The 15,973-nt window shown below is 38.0% G+C and overlaps 1 protein-coding gene and 1 long non-coding RNA gene across 3 annotated transcripts in view; one reads left to right on the top strand and one right to left on the bottom strand.

Annotated features, from left to right (window-relative positions):
* FAM3C (FAM3 metabolism regulating signaling molecule C) overlaps positions 1–6,728 on the bottom strand; it is a 55,296-nt gene extending 48,568 nt beyond the window's left edge. Inside the window, exon 1 of one of the 2 annotated variants that reach the window (XM_051963429.1) lies at positions 6,537–6,728. In XM_051963429.1, the coding sequence (XP_051819389.1) occupies positions 6,537–6,627 (91 nt within the window). In that variant the 5' untranslated portion in view covers positions 6,628–6,728. The remainder of the gene's footprint in view (positions 1–6,536) is intronic. The other variant, XM_051963431.1, reaches the window with a different exon arrangement.
* A 139-nt stretch (positions 6,729–6,867) lies between these two features.
* Positions 6,868–13,615, top strand: LOC127539302 (uncharacterized). Its single transcript, XR_007947901.1, has 2 exons — positions 6,868–7,036; positions 13,226–13,615. It is a non-coding gene; the product is annotated as an uncharacterized LOC127539302 (long non-coding RNA).
* The last annotated feature ends 2,358 nt before the right edge of the window (positions 13,616–15,973 follow it).

Here is a 15,973-nt window from a genome sequence, read left to right as displayed (position 1 = left end):
CTCATCTCAGTTCTGATTTTTTTTCTTACACCTTTTTTTCTTTACCATTTCACCTATTCCCATGGGCTTGAAGGATCACTTCCATGAAAATAATGCTAAAATCCAATAACCAATATCCAGCTCTAACTCTTCTAAGCTCCAAATTATATTGTTAATTATAAACAATTATATCTTAGACATCAGGATGGTGCTCCACCGGCAGGTCAAATTCAAATGCTCAAAAAGCAAACTTTTCTCCTCCCAAAAAAGTACATAATTTTCCTATTGCTTTTAAAGGCACAATCTATCTTTCTGGTCACCTACATTAAATATAATTTTCTTTGATTCTTTTTACTTAAACCAACTCTGCCCAGTTGTCAAGTCAACCTCTATGGAGCTTCTTCAATTCATCCACTTGCCTCCCCTTCAAACTGCCACCATTAAGGACTCTCATTACAACTCACTGATATTGCTGGAGTACCCTCCTACTTTCCCTTCTTCCAATCTCTCCTTCATGAATCTGACAAATTAATTTCCCTAATATATAAAAAAAACTTTCAATTATCTGCTACCTAGAGAAAACAGCTAAACTGTCAAGAGTCCTTTAAATCTGTCCAGTGGAAGAATGTGGACTATGCAGTCAAAGTTCACATCTCTGCCACACCTAGTGTCTCCGAGAAGAGATCACTAGACTTTGCCTTTGAAGGGGTTGGACCAAAAAGCTCCCTTCTCTTTCTCCAAGGTCCAATTTAAGCACTGCTTTCTTCCATAAAGCTTTCCTTGATACTCCAAGATGAAAATGATTATCTCCTTAAATTTAAGTAGAGAGCTATTAGAATCTGTCCTCCACCTTCTACCAAACTTTTGCCTAACCCCTAGATAAACACCCCATCCCTAATACAGAATATAAATTCCTCTCCAACAAAGGCCATGCCACTTTTCTTCTTTGAAGTTCTATCTCCTAGCACAACTAGAAAACCTTGCCCAGAGCAGCCATTTTATAAATACTAGTTTAGGGAAGCTGGGGCTCAATTATTGATACAGAGAAGCTTTCAGTGGAGCTCTTAAGAATCAGCCTTCCTTTAAGCTCCACAGCCGAAGCAAATTCAAACAAGATCCCCAGGCAACCACAATCTGTGTTCCCACTACAACAGTTTTAGTGATATGTACAGAAAATAGTCTATCATTTAAGAAAAAGAAAGTCTGGATGAGACAAAAGCAAAGATAGATAATAACTGGACATACCAAATAATAGACTATATCCTGTACAATCACAAAATGCTGACTCTAAAGTGGAAAAACTGAGAGAAACAGCCAATATCATGGCTAGTTGAGAACTATCGATTCTGATATTCAATGATCTGTACTAAATGATGACTAATCTCACAATGACTAAGATGCTCTTTGCCCTTCCAGATGGCACAAAATACACTTGAAGGCAATGGAGGGAGTAAAAAGCTGAAAGATGTTATAATATTATCAAGTTTAAAATAAAGGAATGAAGAAATAAGAAAAAGAGAGCTGGAAATTACTAAAAAAAAAAAAAAAAAAAAAAAAAACCATGTTTCCAAAGAATTCTTTCTGAAGGTGAGCTATGAAGAATTAGGATAAGTACATTAGTTGCCTAGAAAGTGAATAGTCTTACAGTCACCTACCCTCACCAGAAAGTAATAGAAAACTAAACGGAACAAGATTCCCTCTCTGGTTTTCCAGTATTGCTAAAATATAACGAAATAAAATCAGCAAATTTGAAAAGAAAATTTCAAAAGGCTTAACAACTCAAAAATTATGGTTAAAATTATTCATAAGTGCCACAAATGTAGGAGAGAGAAGAGGAGAATAAAAGCCCAAGATAAAAGGATTTAAAAGTCTTAAAGCAAGATTTCTACAACAAATAGGAAGGAAGGAGAGGAGAAGAGAGAAGGAGAAGGAGATGTTCTGGTTCCATGAAACCATCACCAAAAGGCACAATTTTATGTACAAATAAAGCATCACTATCTTTATCTCAAATGACTATTTACCTAATATACATGACTAGATTAAACAATTATGTGATAAAATGCTGTGGAATGAAGCTTTCCAACAATCACTATTCATAATTCGATTTAGTACAAATCATATTTTGCCTTTCAGTAATATTTTCTATTCATCTTAATTCTGGCAAATTGTTTATAAAGCATAAGCTAAACTTTTTTTGTTGTTGTTGCAAAATATTTTTGTACTGCAGTTTTTTTTGTTGTTGTTGGAAAGAGCAATAGTAAGTAAAAGTAAAGGAATAGCTTTGGCTATTTCAACTTTATTTTTAGATCTATTATGCTAAATCAGGTTGGAACATTTATTATTACCAAAGAAGATTTAGTTTTCTCTTTGCTGAAATTTTTGTCCAGTCAAATTTTCAAACAATGAAAGTTTTTGTGAATTCTTTGACTAACTTAACCTGACATTAAAAACCCTTGCAGAACCTGTTGAAACCACAATCAGTTTAATGCTGATTCAATATTCATTTAACATATAACCAACACATAGAAACTTAACTCAATTGAAACTAAAAAAACATGCCCAAGAAATTACTTCAAATATAATGGAAAGGGATCACTGTCTTAACTGAGGAAGAACACTGTCAAGATCCCAGTTTAATAGGCTTAAGAATTAAAGTGGAAATGGTTGGATTTTATTGAATTGCAGCAATAGTATAATGAGTATATGGATATCTACCTTCAAAAATAAAAAGTCTTAAAAGGAAAATATTTTAAAAATTAAAATGCTATAGAAACATCTTGAGAAATATAGAGTAATAGAATTTTAGAGCTGAAAGTATTCTGAAAGACAAATCCAATCCTCTTATGTCAAAGATAAAGAAATTAAGACCCCAAAATAAGCAACTTATTCCATGATCACTCAAGCAGATAGCTGATGGCAGAACCAGGTCTCATTATAGAAAGTTCAAATCTTTTAAACCAACTCCAAAACATTTGGGTTATAATAGTGAGTTCTAAATTCTGCAGATTTCCAGGTGCTGTACCTAGCTTCTTAGATCTCCCTCTTCTCTCCTCCCCACACCCCCATCAGCTTTTAAGAACCATAATAAAGCAGAAAAAAATTTCTTCTAATCACAGTGATAATTATAATTCAAGGGGAAAAGTTTCACTAGAAAAAAAAAACAAGAATCCATTTTGAAACCAATGACCAAGGTAAGAAAGGGATGAATCTCCAGGGAGAATGCTGGAGTTTATGACTCCCTAAAAAGACTAACCAACTATCACATTTAGGAAAACTCCAAAAAACAAAAACTGTAGAATGATTATTGACTAAGGAACATGCAACTTTTTACCACTAAGAAGTTACTAAACATTTAACCAATCTCCTCCTCCTCTGTATTTAATATGGTTTGCAAAGAGATTATGGCTATTTTCTTATTTAATATCTACAACAACCATGTGTCACAAAGCTAGGAAGTGTCTGCTATTTGACTTTAAAAATTAGGTCTTCCTGAAGACTTCCAGTAATTCTATAGACATTGCTGCCTCAATTTTAACTCAAATGATTTTTTTTTCAAATTTGTATTTCCCCTTTAGTACTTTAATAATTTAAAAAGACATTCAATTACAGGCAATTAGGTCATGCAGTAGCTAGAGTGACAAGACTGAAGTCAGGAAAACTCATCTTTAAGAGTTCAAATTTGACTTCACAGTCATTTTATCTTTGCCAAGAAAACCCCAAAAGAGTAACAAAGAGTAGGATATGACTGAAATGACTAAACATTTGATTCACATAGGTGGCTCAATGGATAGTGTGCCAAGCTTAAATTAAAAAAGATCTTAGTTCAAATCTGGCCACAGACACTTAGTAGCTGTGTGATCCTGGGCAAGACATTTAATCCTTTTTGCCATAGTTTCTTGATTTGTAAAATGAATTGGAGAAGCAAATGACAAACCACTCCAATCTTTGCTGAGAAAACCCCCAAAAGGGATCACAAAAAGTTGAATAAAACAGAAATGAAAAAGCAGTATTTCAAATACACGTTAGATTTAAATTTTGTGTATGTATTCAATCATTTCCCCGTGAAATATATTTTGAATAGCTTCATCAGTTTCTGAATAATAATGTTGCCTTTTAATCTGGTGAGAGAAATAAAAAAAACAACTCATTAACTGAGTCACATACACATTCAATTTTAAAAGAATCGGTAAACATTTAAACTCAGCCTGGGGCTATTCACAACCACATTAAAAAAAAAAAAAAAAAAAGGTTCCTAGATGTAGTAGTATGTCAGCACAAAGAGCTTGCTTTTTGGAACCAGGAAGACAAGGCTCCAACAGCAACTACCATTTCTAATATCTGGCTGAGTAAATGTTTCTAAATGTTCTTGGCAGCACTTTGAGAGGATAAATTGCTGAGAAGATTTACACCTAGATTTAATTCACCTGGGGAGTTCCCCGTATCAGTAAAACCAGAGGTCCTCATCCTTATCCCCTAACAGGAAGTATGAAAATGAAAGAAATGACGTAATGGGAAGAACTACTAATCAGATGTCAAGCAAGCTGAGTTCATTAACTCTAGGTTTGACTTGAGCCTCAGGACCTCTAAATAAATGGCCCAGTAGAAAAAGCACTGAATTAGGAATCAAGAACAATCATCATGAGTTCAAATATGGTTTCAGATACAAAATTACCTATATGACCCTGAGCAAGTCACTTTACCCTGTTAAATGAGCTAGATGGATACAGACAAGTCACTCCAATGTCTCTGCCAAGAAAACCTAAAAGAATCTGACACGACTAAAAAAAAAAAAAAAAAAAAAATCACAGCTCCGTTTTCCTTGCTAAAACGAAAGCCACTAGCCACAGAGAAGGAATAAAGAAAGTCATTAGCCACAAAGAAACACTCAAAAAGTCTTATTGTTATCAATGCAATGACCAATAAAAATCTGATTAGACACAGAAGATCCACTTGCCAAGGATATGAGGAACTAGAGGTACAAGATTTATAAACAAGGATAGCCAATATATTGGTTTCTTTTGGTTGTGCATAGTACTTATTAATCACAAAGAAAGACTTATCTGGATGGGGAGGGAGAGCTGGCAGATTTTAAGATGGGTGGAAAGAAAACATCAATGTAACATTTTTAAAAATACATAGAAAAGAGTAGAAAGCCAGAAGAAAACAGAAAAGTTAGTAACAAAATTACCTATGATGTTACATTAAATAAACATTACGAAATGTACAGGTTAGTTTCACATGCGATGTTCTTTTCTGTTGTTTTTTTTTTTTTTAATTAAATGACTGATCTAGATTTCTGAATTTCTTCCACTTCAAATATTTTAAGTTTATAAATCAAGATTCTCATATGTGTAAGAAAAGAAGTGATACTGGTTGCTTGACAATAATTTGAATACTGCTTAGTTGTGCCACTTTATTAGTGAAAATCATTAAAATATGCCACTAATATAGTTCCCTGATGTGGAAGATAATAGAATTGTGAATTGCACTGAAAGAACAGTAAAATTATAAACCTGCATGCAGCTGGCTCAGTATTAGTATAAAAAATCATATTATTTCCTTTCCTTATACACAGATAGGGTAAACAAAAAAGAATATCATTTACGTGATTGTACTACACTACAAGAAACTATTCATTTCTACAAAGAGTGGGTGAACGCAGTTGAAAAAACAAAGGCACATCTATGAGAAACTAATTTCAAACTCCAAAAATGTCACGTTTTTATAAAATGGATAAAAAGCGATTTTGAAAAAAACAAAGGCTCATCTATAAGAAACCTAATTTCAAACTGTTTAAAAAAAAAGTCACATATGCCAACCAGACATCAGTTATCAGATATCTAAAGTCAGATTTTCAACCACTTGGATAGGAACGTGATAGCTAATCTTGAAATGGATTTCCCTTTAAATAGGCAATTTAGCAGGTGAGTCGAAAGGAAAATTCAAACTTCACACACAACAAACACCTGCCAACCGCCCCCGCCCCCCACTCAAGCGTTATTTCTGCCCCCTGCCGTAACAAGATGCAGATGCACAAAGCCCACTTCAGCCTGGGAGCTGGCTGCAAGCTCAGGGTTAAAGTGTTCTCGAAGTACTATCCTGTAGCAGCCTAAAGATGCAACTCAAATAGAGGAAAACGAGACCTGGGGCTCCCCATAACTTCGGGCAATTCATTCAACCCCTCTGGCTCGTCAGGCTCAAGTGCAAGTTCAAGACTTAGGAATGGTCTTTGGGGTTCCCTAAAACTCTATGACTTAAAGGTGGGAGTGTTTCTTCCAACTACCCAGCTTGGCAAGGGAGCGGGAAGAGGGAGAAGGGGGAAAAGGGAGTTCAAGGTAGGAAAGGTGATGCTCTTTCTCCTCCGCCCAACTGCAGAGGGGCAACAAGCGAGCTGCCCCGCCCCGCTCACGACTCTCTGAGGAAGGTGGGCGGAGATGCCGCACCCCCCGGAGCGCCCCTCCCCTCTCCCCCAGGACACCTGCGTGTGCGCGCGCGCGCTCGGGAGAGCGACTGTCCGAATTGTGCGCCGGTCTCCCCGCCGCGCCAACGATCCTTACCGGCTCCCACTGCCTCGCCCGCCTGCCTGCCCCACCAACGGCTGCCGTGCGCGTCCAATCCCTGCCCGAGGCCGCCGGGAGTCACACACATCAACCTCGATTTCCTCGTCCTCTTTCTCCTCCTCCTCCTCCTCCCCAGGTACCTCGCGCTTCTCTTCCACCCTGGCTTGTGGACAGGAGGAAGCCCCGCTCCCCACCCCTGGCGTGCACCCTCTTCCCGCCCCTTCGCCCGCGGCGACCAATAAGCCCTGGCCGCCAAAAAAACCGTTCGCGCCCCCCGGCGGTGGAGGACTAAGTTGCAAGCCCCGCCCCTGATTGGCCTCCATTGGCGGAGCGAGGAGGCAGCCCCCGTGGCTCCCGGATCGCTTAGTGAGAAGGAAAGGGCGGAGCCTCAGCAGGCAGTCCCGCCCTTTTCTCCCCGCCCTTTCTCAGCTGAAGCCGAAGCTGAAGTCCTGCGCTGTCTGATTTTTGCCACGTGGGAGCTAGCGGTGACACAAGAGGTAGTAGTGCAGTTCTCTGTTCCTAGAAGGAAAAGGGGGGGGGGGGGCGGGAATTCCCCGAGAAGGAGCATATATTTGTCCCCTATTCAAGAACCCCTTTACCCCACCCCCACCTGCCATCACGCCCACAGTTTCAACATAAGAAAATAAAAATGTTGGTTACCACACTCGTCATGCCAACCCCTATCTTCGGGGTAGGAAGGAGCTTAGCATCTGCTGACAGCCACAGGAAGTGGCTGCCCCTAGGACTGGCCTGAGTTTTGTTTCTTTCTTTTTTTTTTTTTAATGATTCCTGTAACTCTTTATTCCCCTAATTTCAGCAGAGGCAGCCCAGCCAGCCCCGCCCCACCCCCCACCACACCCCCTTATCTTCACCACTAATTCAAAAGCGCATCATTGCTATTTTCTGCTCTCACCCTACCTAAGCATTAGATAGTCCAAGAGTCCAAGTGCGGGTTTCAAAGTATCACTCCCTCCTACTCTATGATAAACTACAGTGGCCTCGCTTTACGTAGTGATCTCACAAAACTTTCCCTGCGATTTAAGTGCTGTTTTACAGATGAGAAAACGGCTCCTTGGAGTTATTAAATGACTTCCTCAGGGTCACACAATTAGGATATGTCTGACATTCAAATTGCTTTTTTTCCGGAGTCAAAGTCCTATGACCCATCCACTGAGCTAACTTAAATTTTTAACTCAACCTATTCTTATGCTTCTAACCTTGTTGGGCATTAGATTCCCTCCCATAACTCAGCACTACAGCCAAATTGATCGTCTCTCTGTGCTAACTGATCCCGGACATTATGAATTAGCTATGGTTCTCCTTCATGCCTGGAAGACACTCGTGTGTCTAGGTCATAGCATCCCTTTTTTCCCAAGAAAAATCTCAGTTATCTAAGGAAGGCCTTTCCTAATACTGATCATAGTATATGTGTTTACCCTCTTAGAATGTAAAATTATTGCCAGTAGTGATTATTTCATTTACCATGCCAACCCTTGTCATATAGTAAATTCTTAATAAATGCTTCTTTATTAATTGGCTCCCTGTTCATAACAATTATTTTGGATCATAAGAAGATTGATTTAGAGCTGAAAGGTACATTGTTAATCTTTTCAAACTGATTTTATACAAGAGGAAGCAAATAAAAGAAAATGAATGCCCAACGTAACACAAAAATAGTAGGTTGTAATATCAAGATTTAAATTTAGATGTTTAAATACTGAAAGCTAGTGCACTTGCTACTGTAAACCTAAATATTTTTAAAATTATTGCTTTCAATGTCTTAGATGGTGTCTATATATGTATGTATATACACATACACATCTCCACATCTATCTAGATATGGAGATATATAGATGAGAGGAAAAAAGAGAAAAAGAATAAATTGGTCAGGATCACACAGCCAATAAAGGAAAAGACCTGAGTCCAGATTTTTCTAGTTTGTGACTAGCTATTTCTTATACCACATTACCTCTAACCACATAGTAGTAAATGCCAAATAAATGCTTGTTGACTGAATGAGCAAAGCCCAAAATACTATGTATCCTCCCCCTCACCAAAAAAAAAAAAAAAAAAAAAAAAAAAAAAAAAAAGGCCTAAAGGAAATCCTGGAGCCTGCTGGGCATAACCTTTATACAAGTATACCATCAAGTTCAAATAGAAACATTGAACTGTAGCTAAGGGTCCCTACAGGCTGTATATTGACTTAAAAACCAAATAAGTTTTATTGCATTTTAATTTATTTTGTTAAACATTTGTCAATTACATTTCAATCTGATTTGAGTTGGAGCTCTGTTTGATGCCTATGCCCTCGTGAGTATCTTTGAAATGGAAAAAGGGAAAAAAAAAAAAAAAAACCAGCATGAGAAAGCATTAAGGGGTTGCACTCCAGTGAAGGAAATGCTTGCCAAATTAAGATCACAGATCTTTTAAGAGTATTAGTTGTCAGTTATAAGTAAGCTACTTGTTTTGGCCTTGTGGCAAATTGAGGAAGGGTGGTTAAATAGGGGAAAAAGAGGATTACATGATGGCATCTTTTACCTGTAGTCTTCAATATTCCTTATTGGTTATATATTGCAGACTGTTCATGTCTACCACACACCTCTCTGTGCGCCTTTGTGCTATTTTTATTTCTTTAAAAGATGTTTTGCCGCCATACAGCAGCACTGAATAGAATGTTATTAAAAAAAATTTAATGAGCCTTTGCTTTCATGGGAAATTTGGGTTCAGTAAAAGAGCTTTGCAGTTTCCAGAGAACAATCTGGCCCACTCTCTCCTTTTCAACTCTAGACCCAACATTTGCATATTCATACCATTTGCATTTACATACAGAGCAAAAATAAGGCTTATGGAACCTGAAGTTTCTCATTGGTATTCAAAAAAAGAATAATAAAAATATAAAAATGAAATTACAAAAATACAGAAAAATACAAAATATCAAAACTACAAAATGCAAGAAGGAAGGAACTTAAAGAATTAGTGAGTGCAAGAATACTTGCTCTTAAGTCATGTAAATTCCTGTCGTGTCACTAAAACGTCTAAGAATACCAACATTTTAAATATGGTAATAAATGGTAAAATGGCATTCATTTTGATACCTGGAAAAGGACCTTATAGTAAATTTTATTTTTAAAAAATTAAAAAAAAGTGAAATGTAGTAAAACCTGTTGTAGCAGCTGAATTTTTCTCCAAGTGGCCCCTCTGAGAAACAAATGAACTAATGTTCTTAGGCTCAATATTGTCATCATGATACAAGCAACCATACTAATTATTCCAGACAAATAAAAAGTTCCTAAACTGAGTTAACATCAGAAATGTTAAATTTCCAGACTTTTATGATTTTTACTACATGGCATAGCTTGGAACAGATAGCATGCTGTCATTTTCACCACCTATAAGAATAATTATTCTGCATACTTTCATGGAGATTCAGAGAAGTCTACTTTAGCAATAAGTTTAAGTCTGTAAAGCAGTATTGAGATCTCTTAAGCTCCAGATACTTTATACTCAAACTATGTTACATAATAGCATTATCAAATACTGAATAATTGTTGTTCAATATTTTTCAGTGGCTCTGCTTGGGGTTTTTCTTGGCAGAGATAGTGTAGTGGTTTACCATTTCCCTTTCCATCTCTTTCTACAGATGAGACAGACAGGGAAGGGACCTGCACAGAATCATATAAGTAGTAAGTGTCTGAAGCCAGATTTGAACTCAGGAAAATGAGTCTTACTGATTCTAAGACTGACTATCCACTGAGCCACTTGGCTATGAATAATTACTTTTTTTTTAATTTCAATTTAATTTCTATTTTAATAAATTACTTTAAAGTAGTTTTTAAATTTTGTTTATTTTCAAAATTTTAAGTCTAACCTAATCTTAAACAAAAACTTAACATTTGCTCTCATTTTTCCAAAGGCATTGATTAAAACACTCTTGATGTCTTATCATGACATAAAAGTGAGTCTGGTTTCTCAAAAACAATCTCTATGGAACCTAAGATCTGGTACATTCCAGCCCCCCTGGAAAAGGATTAAGTACCCAGCTCACAGGATCAGAGAGCTAAAAGGAATCATGGAGATCTAGTCCAACTCCTTCTTCAGACAGGAAGAGTTTTCTTAAGTTCACTTAACTAATGATTAATAAGCTTAGTACAGGAATGCAGCATGGCTAGATTATGGGATAAGGTGGAGGAAATTGTGATTCAACCATAAAGAATTTAATGCCATCAACATCTTCAGTTCTTAATGTTATTTAAGTATTCAAATCTTTATAATCAATTAGGATAAGGTCAAATTTACAGTGAAAGGGACCTTAGAAACACTATTATAACTAAAAAAGGAAGGAACACTGTATATTAGCATGTGGCAACTGAGAGGTTAGAGTTGTGGACTTGGATTCAAAAAGACCTGAGATTGAAGCCTGTCTCAGATACTTATTAGCTGTGTGACCCTGAGTCAATTACTGATCATCTCCCAGCCTCAGTTTCTTCATCTGTAAGATGAGGCCAATAGCTCCTAAAGTTTGGATTGTTGTAAAATGTCAAATGAGATGATATACAACTCTTTGAAAACTTTAAAATGCTATAAATGCTAGCTATTAATAAATTTGAGGGAGAGTGAAAAAAAAAAAAGTGTGACAATGACTGAGGAAAGATATACAAGAATACATATGTGTATGTGTGTGTATCTCCAATCCATGCCACACTTAATAGAAGAGTGAAGAAACTGCTTCTGATCTTCTAAAAGCAATTTTTGGACAACTCAAATGGGAGGGAGGCTAAGGAAGTGATATTAAAACCTATTAAGATGGTAAACAGTGAAAAGCTATAAACACAATACTATACAGATAAACTGTAATAGGGAAAATAATGAGTCTGAACATGAGGCCTATATTATCCTAGTTAACTCAAGGCACAGGAAGCACAAACACAGAACCTGGGGCACCATCTCTCTCTCTCTCTCTCTCTCTCTCTCTCTCTCTCTCTCTCTCTCTCTCTCTCTCTCTCTCTTTCTTTCTCTCTCTCTCTCTCTTTCTCTCTCTCTCTCTCTCTTCTCTCTCTCTCTCTCTCTCTCTCTCTCTCTCTCTCTCTCTCTCACACACACACACACACACACACTCCAGAAAAGTTGCTCCAGGTTCAATAAGCTTTTATCAGTACACAAAGTCATAGTTTGTGACCTTAGGCAAGAAACTTCTCATAAACTTAGTTTTCCCACCTATAAAATGAGAACCCATGTTGTAATGAGAAATTAAAATAGGATTGTATCCCTGACTGGGGTGGGGGGTGGCAAAGAGGTGGGGAATGGGGAAACCAATGTTTACTTTTTCCAGTAAACCTGAGGAGACATTTGTTCAAAACAATAGGTATTGAATCAAACTCCTCTTGGGCAGTTGCTGTTGGACAGCAGCATGGTAATGACTAGGACATGGGCATGAAATAAGGAAAATCTGTATTCAAATCTTGGCTCAGACACTTCCTAGTTGTGTGACACTCAGCAAGTTACTTAGCTTCAGTTTCCTCATCTCTAAAATGAAGGAGTTTAAGTCATTGGTCTGTTCTATAAGTATAGATCTATGTTTCTATGAAAGAGCATAACAAAGTGACAAGGGACTGCCCTTCCTATACATATACTTCAGTAGAGTTGCCCACATCATTTGGGAAAAGATTTTCCTAAGAGAATGCATGTGACCAAGGAATATACATGAAGGGAATGCATAAGATCTGGTTAATATATATATAGAAGACACATATATGGGCAACTCATTCCTCTCAAAACTATAGGGCTGCTGATATCCTCTGCTATTGTCATCACAGATTCCTTTAGGCAACAAATCTCTTTTTCTGCTGGGTATTGTGTCTCTGAGGTATGATAAATGGTGTCCTGATTGTAAAACTGCTCTCTCCTCTCTTTCCATCTAGTGCTGTTGTGCCACAGTTCCCTAATTGCCCCGACTCAGTTTCCCTAGTTGTCCTGACTCAGTTTCCCTAAATTGGTCCTGCCTCAGTTTCCCTAAATTGGTCCTGCCTCAGTTTCCCTAATTGTCCTGACTCAGTTTCTTTAATTGTTCTGCCTCAATCCCCTTAGTTGCAAACCTCCCTCTGGTTCATGAAGACTGATATAACTCAGGGCTATTTGCTCTAAGGTTATAAATTGTCAATGTATAAACTCCAGACTCTTGTCTGTAGTCAGACACTATCTTGAACTCCCAGCTTGTTAGAATTTATGGTCCTACCCACCCCACCCAATCTGTCAGAACCAAATTTATGGTTTCTGCCTGAAGATTCCCACCCACCAGAGTTTAGACTCTACCCCCCTGCCTTTGTTTAGCTACTGTGTATAAATATGTCATGGAGAACTCGAACTGGCTACTGGATGCTGGATTTTTGGAGACGATAGTCTCATCCAGCCCTGGGACCAAACTGTTGGAATCTTTACAATGCTAACTCATTAGAGTTGATGTTTTGGGCCAGAACCTGAAACAAGGTACTAAGTAGAACTAATTGATACAATGCTTGGGTTCACACTTTTACTCATTGGAGTTCACAGGTTTGGGAAATTTCAGGGTTTAGTATGAGATATCTGAATTCACACCTCTCTTTGAAGCTCTTAGGACAAGAGAGCACTATGGGAGAAAACCCATAATCCCTCTCTCTCATATCCCACAATTCCTCTCTCTCATATATAAGATACAGACAGAGGCTCCCAGACAGAATTCAGCCAAATTACATGAAGAGAAGAACGTCAAGTCAGAAGAAGCCACGAGTCAGAGCTGAGCTGAAGATTGAGAAGGGTCTCTCAGAGGCACAACCAGATTCATCTTCATCTCACACCACTGTGGTGGCTGGGCTCCTGCACTTCCCCCACTGAGACCAAGCTGGTCTGAAAGACTCACCAGAAAGCTAGCCGAGCCCCAAGTGAAGGAGACAAGAGATTCATTCTATCTTTGTGCTGGTTGGAGGTTGAAGGAAGCAGAGGTAAAGGACAAAACGGCAGGAGCTCTTGGAACCAAGCAGAGAGATAGGCCTCTAAGCTAACCAGGCTATATTGGAGACAATAAAAGATCTGAATTTTTATCACCTGGCTGCATTTGGGGTAATTATTGATCTGGACTGAAACTAAGGCTGCCTCCAGAAAACCTCCCCCAGAAACCTGTTCTCGCTCCCAGAGAGAACCATCATATTTATTTTATGTTATTTTAAAAAAGAACAATAACTCTTACACCAAATCATGGATCCATTTGATCCCAGTAAATCCCTCCCTTTCAAATAAAATATTTTAAAACTCTCTAATCTCTATCTTGCCTCAGTTTCTCCAGCATTACAGTATGCTCTGAGTTTCCATCTGTTTTGGGAAAAGCTAGATCAGGTTAGTCCAGTTTTCCATTTTGGGATTATATTAAAGTAAAATACTATTAGACCATAAAATGCAATAAAGAATTACTTAAGATAAGGTTTAAAAGGTTGCAATTCAGTAAAAAGCTACTTCTTTACAATTCAGCTTTTCATAATTAACACTAGATTAAAAAGATATATCCCACAGGGCATAGGAAATCCCTTGCTTAAGTCATTAGCTTCCCTACCTTCCCCTTATAAGAAAACCAAATTAGTTTACTTCAGATGTTACTTCTACCATACATACTATTAAAGTATGGAGTCTAGAAAGTGTCTCCTAGACTGGGGTAGCATTTTGTTTTAACACATAGTAGAGGCAAGTATAGTAAGTACATAACTGAGATCCTCACATCTAGTTAGGGAGAACTAACAAAAGCCAGAAGAGGCTTAATTCTCGTTATATTCTTAGCTGTGAAGCTTTATCCTCAAAACCTATTTCAGGTACTCTCCAAATAAAACTCACTTATATGGAAGCCAGAGCAATGAAGTTCACCACATTTGGAGATCTCCTTTGACAGGTTGCAAATAAAGTTAGGCAAAAACACAAATGAAAGACAGTAAGACCATCCTTTTCAAAGCTGTAGGGTTTCTAGCCTTCTCTTTAATATATGTATCTGACAAGGGGAGCCCAGAAACACACTCACTCTCTCTTTCTCTCTCTCTCTCTCTCTCTCTCTCTCTCTCTCTCTTTCATTTTGGGGGGAAAGCTTGGGAACTCCCTCAGAGAAGAACTCCCTCAGTGAAGCTCTTCTGAGAGACTTACCCCAGGGAATAAAGATAAAGTGGTTTCATTCTGTTATCTGGGTGGCACTAGTTAAGTTTAAGACCACTCCAACTCAGCCCAAGCTAGAGATGAGATTTCTATCCAACTCTATTGAGTTGGAGATTAGCCCAGAGACACTCATTCAGTTCCAAGATTCTCTATTCTGATTCCAGCTCAAACTGCTCCCAGACCCCACCAAGAGCTGCCCCTAGCTTCTAGCCAAGGTTTCAATTATAAAAGGAGGCAACTGGGCTCAAGCCTTTGCAGCAGAAGATCTCAATGCAGGAATCATGGCAATCCAAGGGACCTCCCTTGGCATAGCTATCTGTGAGGGACTCTCTGCCCACTGAAAGACATTCTCTTTCAGCATTACTCCCTCTTTATCTTTCTCACCTATTTCCCTAAAAATACCTTATTCACTTCTCTGTTGGGACTTCTCTGCTAGAGAATTTCTCTACTAGATCTTTAATAATAAACTTTTTTTGCCAGTTTAACTTTTTGGATTCATAAATTCATTTATGAAGGACTACCCCAACTAGAAGGGGGTTCCCACAATTCCCTGCCCTGCACTGATCCTCATCATATCTGATTGAAATAAAACCTCAGATTTTGCTTCTCTTTCAGTGAGCAGAGAATCTTATTGTCTGCCTTGCTACTTATTTATCATTGTACTGTATTCTCTCCAGAGAATTCCAGAATACAGTGATATTCAGGTCTCATCTCTCAATAATACTTGCAATTCTTCAAGACCTCCAATTTCCTCCCCAATTAATTCTGGATTCTCTAAGATACAGAATAAAACTTTTTTTGGGGGAGGTGAATTGAATGGTGATTGCAAATAGACTTCCAAACTCACATATCTATTGGAATTTATATAATGTTGAAAGAAGCATTCTAACAAAATTTTAAGTTCTAAATTCTACAAGTGTTTCAATATGGGGCAATCTCTTATCTCTTCAAGTCAACACATAAAGGTAGCACATAAATAGATTTATTTTAAAATAACTCGAGAGGGCAGCTAGATGTTGCAATGGATGGTGTTGCAGGTGGATTAGCATAGCTACAATGAGAAAAGTTTAGCCCTGGAGGAGGACAGGATAGATGATAAGCTGACTAAAGCATGGGTCAGGCAGGAGATGAAAAACAACTTTATTCCATAGCTAGCTCAGCTTTATATAGAACATGAGAGAAGAAACACCTGCACTCTGTCTCTTGGGAGCCAAGCTGGCCCCTCTATGCCTCACTTCCTTAGTGGTTTCATGGGAAAGGGTCTCATGGAG

This window comes from Antechinus flavipes, chromosome 5 (genome assembly GCF_016432865.1).
Source record: "Antechinus flavipes isolate AdamAnt ecotype Samford, QLD, Australia chromosome 5, AdamAnt_v2, whole genome shotgun sequence".
In the NCBI taxonomy this organism is placed as follows: Eukaryota; Metazoa; Chordata; class Mammalia; order Dasyuromorphia; family Dasyuridae; genus Antechinus; species Antechinus flavipes.
Note: the sequence above shows the minus strand (reverse complement) of the source record. Positions and strands in the feature narration are given on the sequence as shown.